Source organism: Centruroides sculpturatus, unplaced genomic scaffold, assembly GCF_000671375.1.
Source record: "Centruroides sculpturatus isolate CEXI.00-Female unplaced genomic scaffold, Cexi_2.0 scaffold1274, whole genome shotgun sequence".
In the NCBI taxonomy this organism is placed as follows: Eukaryota; Metazoa; Arthropoda; class Arachnida; order Scorpiones; family Buthidae; genus Centruroides; species Centruroides sculpturatus.
This window is the reverse complement of record NW_019385446.1, coordinates 224,269-233,724: the sequence shown is the minus strand read 5'-3', so window position 1 is coordinate 233,724 and position 9,456 is coordinate 224,269. Positions and strand designations below refer to the sequence as shown.

Genomic DNA, 9,456 nt, shown 5'->3' with positions numbered 1-9,456 from the left:
AGAAGACTCAAGCAGCTAAAGGAATAACAAAAATCACATCTGAGAAATAAAGAACAATGAAGAGCTCATAATGGAACCTGAAACGGATCTGACGACAGAAGAACGTCAAGAACTCTTGAATAGAGAACACCAAGAAACTCGGCGAGATATGTTTTATTCTGAAAAAGAGGATTAATGCCGATATCTGCTATTAATTAAAGATCTTTTGAAGAAATGGGAGATGTCAGATCAACGGTCTTATAATGACATACAAACCAGGTTGAGGTTAATAGGCTTGGGGATCTCTACAATTATAATGCTATTAATTACTTCTGGATAATCTTGAAGAAGAGGGAAAAGCAATCGACATTAGACAGATTCTTTAACCCCCACAAATGCAAAAAACATGACTAATAAAAATGCAAGACTGTGTATATATGTATTTTTATTATTACATATAAATAAACGTAGTAAGAAAGTATATATTTTTTATTTTTTGGGATCTCCAGAATGAATTAATCAAATTCTTATACAGTCGACCCCCCATAACACAGGTTCCTATAGTTCAGATTCCTATATCACGGCGAAAAAATTGCAACAGTATTCGTACAAACATGCTAAAAAAAACTCCTATTATTCAGTAAAATGTCATTGCCGACTCATGTTGCAACAGGATTGCACAAACCATTGAGTTTAAATGAGCAGTGGACCTACCAAAAACCATTTATTATTTAACGTCCATAAAAATTATATTTATATTAATGATGTCTCTAAAGTTCAGCGAATTTTTCGCAAAAAAAATAATTTATCAGGAAGCACGCAAGTGCCATTTGATGACAATCTCCACGATGAAAACAAGCTTAAGCAACCGCGTAGTCGAACGGTTCACACTTGGTAAGTAATTCTATAATTTTTAGTTTATAGCATAGTTTATATGGATTATTCCCAAAAAATTATACGTATTTTGGAAATGTTGAGTCAAATTAGTCTAGAATCGATTAATTTTATGGAAGAAACCTTTCAAACAGCTGTAGTCCGTAAACTGCATATGTGCCAGGCTGTGATTGGCTGGACTCCTGGAAGCTGGATTCAAAAAAGCAGGAATGTATCTACCGTGTTATAGGGGGGTTGATTGTACAAACCTATGGTAAATTGATAATCGGTTAACGAACAATTCGGATAGCAAACAAAGTCTTGGAACGGATTATGTTCATTAACCGATCACCCACTGTATTTCAATTTATTGGTAAATCTGTAACTCTGTAATAATTTTGCTGATAAATCTGTTATAATTGGACTGAAGAGGAGCATTAAGCCTGAAATGCATATTCTTTCCTATCAATAAACCAACCTTTTTCCACTAAAAGTGTTCCTGTGTGATTTGTTCTCAATGACAACCTTATGCTAAGAAAATACATATAGAAAAAATTAATCTTTTAATAAATACACTTGAAGATGAATTTAATTTTGTTTTCAATTTAAAATCACCTGAAAATGTTTATAATTATTTGTGAAATTCTCATATATATATATATATATATATATATTATTTATTATGTAAATACAGTTCTCTCTTTTCTTCCTTACTATATCTTCTATATCATAATTTATTATAATTGTTTATGTGAAATACTCATATAAAATAGTAATAATCAATGATCAATCTGTTTAACAAAGCATAATTAAATTCAATGTATTACTTCTATGGCAAATTTAACATATTTAACATTTTTGTTCCACAATACAACTTGAAATCTCATGCCAAATATCACATGAGAGAAAGTAAAAACAACACTGAAAGCAGTGTTAACAGTTTTTATTTTCACTAACACTTTCAAAGAACTTATATTCATCATCTTCAGGTGAACAAGATTTACTACAGAACATAATATTCTAACGTTAGAATATTGAAAATTTTCAGCAAAACAAAATGATGAAAATGGCAGGCTTTTTTTCAGATTCTCTCTGTCCTGTGGGCATCAAGAGGGCCATTTATTAAGCTCATTATGGGTTAATTCAGGACCACAAAGGGACAGCCAGCTGTTGGGATGCAGCCCAATATATCAGGGATTGACCCCCTGAACAATTCCTGGGATTTTTTGATCTGTTTTCCTGCATCCTCCAGAGCAGTAGGTTAATATCTTAATCATTTGGCCATTTGTTGAAATGGCAGGATGTGACACTGATCTCTCTTGTTACTTTCTTTAAATATGATTGCCATGTGTTATTTTAAGTTCATGTAATTTAAACATAAATTAACAGTCACTGTTATATGATGAATAAATTGTTATAATTCATAATTTATGTTGTTACAGGAGGTTTGAAAATTTGGGAATGTACATTAGATTTAATTAATTATTTACAAGAAAATGATATTGTAAAGAAAGGAATGAACATTTTGGATGTAAGTATAACAACAAATTTAAATTCTTTTTGATATTTGCTTTATTTTTAAGCAATTTTATTTTAACAACATTATTTATACACACAAAAAATAATAAATATTAAGTTTATATTACAAATTATATCACAAACAAAATATATGAAGACCAAATTTAATATGACTGATATTTAAGTTAGATGCAAATTAATAGTACTATTAAGGTCGATTTACACACAACAGTGATGTGCCGGCACAGTGACCGTAATAGTGATAAATATCACACATAACCAATCAGAGTTTTATCTACGACACTTGTATGATTGATAGAATACAGATCACATGTCATAGATGAAACTCTGATTGTCTGTGTGATATTTATTGATATTACTGCACCAAACGGTCTCTGTACCGGCATGTCACTGTTGTGTGTAAATTGACTCTTAAATTTTGGTAAACTTACATGTATAAATTAATGTATAAAGTTACTGTATAATCAGTTTGTTTATTATTATTTTTAATACATATTATATAAACACTTAATTCATATTTTTAAATAATGTGTATAAAAAATATATCAAGCAAAGACTTGTTATATGCTTAATGTCATTCATCCATTCCTGAAAATTGGACATTCTGCAGGAAAACATTAACTGGGAGTCTATTTCTCAATATTTTAAATGGGAAAATTATAGTACATTACAATAATAATCCAAATCCTCCATCAATTTCCTAAAACATAAGAAAATACCTATATATAAGTAACAAACTATTATATTAAGATATAAAACGTTTAAAATATCATTTTCTAACACCAAACAATTAATATTGTGACTGAATATTTGTTTTGTATGAAATAATGCACACAATCTACATGCCATAACACAAACATTACATTACATGATATCACATGGAAAATAATACATAGTAATAGAGAGATTTGTTAGGAAACAAAATGCAGACAAAAATATTTTAAATGGAAATCATATAAAAAAAAAAAAAGCTAGGAATAAATTACAACATACTTTTAAAAATGTCTGACATTTCTACTGTAAATTGTAGAATTGATTAATTACTGTTTTGACATGGCCATACTTTCTTACAGGAGTTGTAAGTGATGGGAGAGGGAATCAGAACCATCAGAATCCAAGATACACATTCTTTCTTGACATTTGATTTGGCTGTTTTCTTGTTTGCTCAGGTTCATTTCTGTATACAGTATTATGTGAAAACCGAGGGGGTAAAGTGTCTAGCTTCTCCCCGCTTACTGGCGACTCAGTCAAGGATGGCTACATAGGAGGGCAAAAAGTGAGTGGGGCAGGGTAGTGAGATCGTGATAAGGTGTCAGATGTACTCCAGGATGACACAGCATTTAATATAAAATCGTATTTAATTATCTGAACTTATACAAATGAATACAAAACATAAAGGTTACCATAATTCGTCTGATAAGACTATAAAACTACCTAGATCTAACTCTAAAGATATAGTATTTTCAAATTGTAAGCTATGATTGAGAGGTGACGGGGAACAAAAGAGAATATCGAAATTTGCTAATTGATGGACTCACAGATTTCCGCTATTGTCGTATTGAATGTTGGTAAAACACTCTTGGATTGGTGGTTCCTAATTGTAGTCTCCCTTCTCTTCAGGTCAGGATTATGGCGAAAAGACAGGGGTTGTGACGGATGGAATGGCAGTATGAGTCTGGCGTTCCCTGATGTCCACTCGGCTATGTCCGCTGTGGGTGTCTGCCGTCTGTCCACTTGGCTGGGTCTACTTCGGCTGTCTGCCCGGAGGTGCAATTGCAATCCCTTTTTATATGCATCCCGGAGGAGGAATCATTGGGGAAAAATCTGATGCAATTGCATGTAACTCTCGATGTGTGTCATGAGTTGTTTATGTTATTTGTCAGCCCTCCAACGGTTCTTTTGATTTATTACGTTTTCTACCCGTTATTTATGATGGGAAAGTGTCACAACAGCTGTCAAACTTCTTAAATTAATTGCTGCAAGTGTCTAAGTTCAGAATATCTGCAGGGCCACCTGGGTGATAATTGTGTAATTGTGCATCATTTGATCGGATAGGTCTACTCTTGCAGTTGACCCTCTATCATGTAACAGGTGGAGATTCTTGTTAATTGGCTACTGATTTGTACATTGTAACAAAGGTGGAACTGAATAATCTCCTGGGGTGAGGGGAGACCTTCCTCAGACATCCTAAACATCTTTGAAAGTTTAGTGGTCACCTAATGAAGTGACACAGTACATAGATGGGTCAAAAGGTCTAACTTTAACTTCCATGGAAGGGGGAAAAAGGGAAATAACGATAAAAATAAAAATTACCGAAGCTCCAAAATTCACACAATAGCTTGAATTCTCACAATTGTGTTGGCATACCATATTTGCATGCTTGTCAAAAGGGAATCAGTATCAAAGAACATTGAGTCACTTATTCATTACTTTTAGGTGTGCACATTCTTGGTAATCTCTCTGTGCAAGAAATGGCTGGATTAATAAGAGTCTAGTGTATAAATGTTGGTCAAAAGATGTATTGAGGGAGTGCTTATTCTATAAAGTTTGAGTATTAAAATCAAAAGACAAGGCGTTTTACTGAAAAAATGTTAAATGGGGAGAAGGCTACAAGATATGCCTGTGCATGCTTCATATACATAGAAATTTGTTAATTTTTTCTAATTTATTTTATTTCAGCTAGGTTGTGGAGCAGGACTTGCTGGGATTTTTGCATACTTAAAAGGAGCAAATGTCGATTTTCAAGATTATGCAAGTATAACAATACATTTAATTATAGGAAATTCAAATTACAGTAGAATCATTTTAATGGATTGCTTAGGCTGCTGAAAACATCTGTTGCTATGAGAATCCATTATATTGTGAACAACAGTTTTTCTGCATATCCAGGAAAATATCCATTATTCAAAAAAAATTTGTCTTAACTCTCTACATATAAGAAATACTAATACTTCAAATTATTCAGTCTCTTCTATGGAAACGTCTATGTTACAAGATTGTATATTATGCCATATGTGTGTATTACAAAGCTAACAGAAACTGTATATACTGTAAGCACAAAAAGAGGCAAATTACATATGCTCATTATCACTTCACTTGATTTCACAATTTGTTAAAAAAACTCATCTATCTTGATTTATTTTCATGCTGCTTTTCTGCTTATTGAATACAACAACCATTGATATTAGCAATGTACATACAGTCTGTTCATTTATGCTGAAACTTGTCAGGAAGGTCTTTATGACTTGGAAAGACTGAATGGCCTTGCTAAATTTCTGCACTACTCTTGGATCAGCCTCAGAATATTCACTAAGTGGCTCCTCAATCATATCAGTTTGTTGATTCTCTTTGTACAGTTTTTCAATTATAAATATTCCAGATGTAACAAGTGCATCATCAAACTACAAATTTCTGGAAACATCTAAATATTAACTAAATATTGAAAGAATCATGAAGTTTACAATAGAAGGGGTTAGAAAAACTCCATTATTCTGAGTTACTGATCCACTAAAAGAAAGTAAAATTACATTGATTTGGAAGGATCTCGAAAAAATCCATTATTCCGAGAAATTGTTTTTTCATCATCCATTAGAACAAGATTCTACTGTATGTATTCTTTCTAATTTCATATAATATTTAAATATTATATGAAATAATATTTTCATTTAATGTATTGTATTAGAATGAAGAAGTCCTGAAACATCTAACTATTAAAAATGTGTTATTAAATGTAAATGAACAAATGACAGAAATTCCAAAGTTGTGTAGATTTTTTGCCGGTGACTGGAAAAGTATTAATGATCATTTTAATAAAATTTTTTTGGAATGTCCAAAGTAAGTGAAAACAATAAATATATTCAATATAACATTTAATAAAATTTTTTTGGACAGTTTTGTCTTTTATTTTATTAAAAGTAATTTTCCATCGGACGAACTTTTACATCATAAATGATATTATAAATGGAATAATATCAACACATTTCGCACCCCTGGAAGTGTCTAGCAAATCGCTAGCCACTTCGTAACTGGACATTCAAACTCTGCCTAAANGCAAATCAACAGAACTTACTTCAACTTATGAAAACTACACTGAAATCTAATGGAAGAATGTTAGTATTAAAAAACAAACTAACATCATATTTTATTTAAATATTTTTTTTTTTCATTTAACAGTTATTTAGCTGCAAAAACATATTATTTTGGAGTTGGCGGTGGAATGCGTCAGTTTGAAGAGGAAGTTGGGAAAGAAGGAATATTTACTGCTGAAGTTTGTCAGGTTTTTAATAAAGGTAATTATATTTTAATTTTTGGAATTTTTATTTAAAATACTAATGCTTAATTACTAATTATATTTTCAGATGTTCAAAGAGAAATTATACTTCTCCAATTCAGATAATAAATAAAATGATTTCAGTTTATTAATTTGATATTTTAAATCTTTATTTTTTGAAGCATGAGTAAATCATTGAAAAAAGCATTTTATGGGGGTGAAAGGCGACATTAAAAATTGTATTGCTCAATTTCATTACTATTGTATACAAAATACTTATGTATATAAGTGTTTTGTTCCTATATCAACAGTTATTACTTTTTATACATAACTTATCACAGCTGCAAGGACCCACTTCACTGGGTTTTTATTTGTATATAATATAGTTTTTTTTATATATAAAAAACTGTTTTTCTAAGTAATCTAGAATCTAGCTGCAAGGACCCGCTTCGCTGGGCAAAAAGTAACGATAGTGAAGATTAAGATAATTACATTATAGCCAATCTTACCCGTTTTCACAGAATGCAAGAATTAGGTCCCCCGTTTCCAGACTAATTAGAGACCTGGTCCCGATTCTATTTCTGAACGTCTCCTGTTCACGTCCAGTCAAACGAACTATTTTCAACGTTTCTGGAACGTTTACAATCGTTCTATAATCGAACCAATATTCGAATTTTATGTTCGAATTTAATTCGAACATAAAATTTAATTTATGTTCGAATTAAATTCGAACAAAAATTAAATTTTTAATTAATTTAATTTAATTCGAACAAAACATTCGAAATAGAAAGCCACTTTCAACCACTTTCAAGGCCATATCTCCCGCACCCTTATAACTATCGAGACGCAACCACCCCTATGTACGAATGGAGACTTGGGCTACTACCACATACAAACACCATTCATGTGCGATGTGTAGTTTTTGTGGAAAAGTGAAATATAGGGACACACGTCCATTTTTATATATAGATATAGATATAGATATACAGGTAACTCCCGTATAACACGGCACTTCTATAGCACGGATTCACTCTAACACGATTCGAGAATTGATACCATCCCCCGTATAACACGGTACTTTTATAGCACGGATTCACTCTGACACGGTTCGAGAATTGGGTAAAACCCTCGTACAACAGGAAATGTAATAAATTTTTGCATACTTAAGTAATAATAGTTCACGAAAATTATTTTCGTGAACTATTAGTACTTAAGTATATAAATTTTCTCTTCTCGCCTTCGTCGATACGCGTGGTCCTTCTCAAAGCTTGTTTGAATGTTCCGAGATCGTGATGCTTCTGCTTCTGATGTTGCCGAATGTTTTTCCCTTATTCCATACTTGCTTTATTCTTCATAAGTGCTTAGCACCATATAAGGAAATTTATAAAGACCTTTTAACTAGAAGCAAGCAATCTAAAATTACATACATTTTGCAAAAGGTAAAGCATGGATCTGAAGATAATGCAGAGAAATGCTCAGAGGATAAGGATAACTTGCCAAAATGAAAACGCTCTCGGTTAATTAATAGTGTTTTTAGTGATGACGAAGAAAACATTGTTTAATTTATATTAATATGTATCACTTAAAAAATTTTAATGAAGATATTTATCTTAATTATGAAAATATACTAGAATGTTTTTTTAATTTTTGGAACCTAACCCTCCTTTTCGTATTAGTTCTTTGTTTCGTATAACACGGATTCGCATAACACGGCAATTTTTTGGAACGTAACTACCGTGTTATACGGGGGTTACCTGTAGATAGAAGTGATTTCCTACTTTAGATTCACCTTGACAAGTTTTTTTTTTAAATTTATATATCTACTAGTAGACCCCGCCACGCGTTGTTGTGGCTCAAAATGTATCTATTATAAATTTATAACACTTCCCCGTGGGGGGAATTTTTCGAAAAATTTCTTCTTAGTGTACATTCTGTTGACATACCCTATTAAAACGCAAAAAACCCCATCTAAAATAGTATAGGCCTAAATAGAAGCAGAGGTCTTTACGGTAAGCCTTAATCCTAACCATCTCCCTTCGGTGGGGGGAATTTCGACACGTATACACAGTATTATATAAAAACACGTGCGTATTCGAATGCAGCGTTGTGCCAAAATTTCAAAGGAATCGGTAGGAACAAACGAACATTACATTTTTATTTATACTGTATAGATAGATAGATGATGATCTGCTTTAGTTCATTTTCACAGAAAATCATAATGCCTCTCAGAAAAGCAAACTTAGGGCATCGTACTCTTAGCGCCATCTGTTGGACACAGAAGCCTTAACCTAGATTATATATTTTAATTTATATGAATGTTTAACGGAATAATATACAGCCTATGTCCATCCTGAGGTTCCGTTCTAAATGTTGGTGAAAGAATTTTTGAAATCGGATGAGTAGTTTCGGAGATTACCTGCTGCAAACAAACATATACATACATACATACAAACATTACCTCTATAATATTAGTATCTTCTATATATATAACCCATTCATTTCGTGTCCGTCCCGTAACCGTTTCATAACGGACACTAGAGGCGCCCCTATCGTGTGTCATATTTCAAACACCAAATTAAATTAACAATTTTAATTATTATTTAAATTAACAATATAAATTATTATTATTCATTTGGCCAATAAATTATTATTTGGTCAATATAACAATATAAATACTTCAGTATATTTGTAATAGGAATTTATTATTTCAGGGGCTTATATATCGCGAAGGGTCGCGAGTAGGGGTATGGTTCCTTTGACTTTATTGTTCGCACAGGGGGCTACAGTTTGGGGGG

General features: G+C 31.9%; 1 protein-coding gene and 1 long non-coding RNA gene across 3 annotated transcripts in view; both read left to right on the top strand.

Moving 5' to 3' along the window:
• Nucleotides 1-6,231, top strand: part of LOC111639089 (histidine protein methyltransferase 1 homolog) — a 10,680-nt gene extending 4,449 nt beyond the window's left edge. Inside the window, exons 3-5 of one of the 2 annotated variants that reach the window (XM_023384868.1) lie at nucleotides 2,295-2,383; nucleotides 5,071-5,142; nucleotides 6,074-6,231. In XM_023384868.1, coding sequence (XP_023240636.1) covers nucleotides 2,295-2,383; nucleotides 5,071-5,142; nucleotides 6,074-6,229 — 317 coding nt within the window. In that variant the 3' untranslated portion in view covers nucleotides 6,230-6,231. Of the gene's footprint in view, nucleotides 1-2,294; nucleotides 2,384-5,070; nucleotides 5,147-6,073 lie in introns of both variants that reach the window. The other variant, XM_023384869.1, reaches the window with a different exon arrangement.
• Nucleotides 6,232-6,441: 210 nt separating this feature from the next.
• LOC111639079 lies at nucleotides 6,442-6,813 on the top strand. Its single transcript, XR_002759006.1, has 3 exons — nucleotides 6,442-6,500; nucleotides 6,565-6,680; nucleotides 6,750-6,813. It is a non-coding gene; the product is annotated as an uncharacterized LOC111639079 (long non-coding RNA).
• Nucleotides 6,814-9,456: the final 2,643 nt, after the last annotated feature.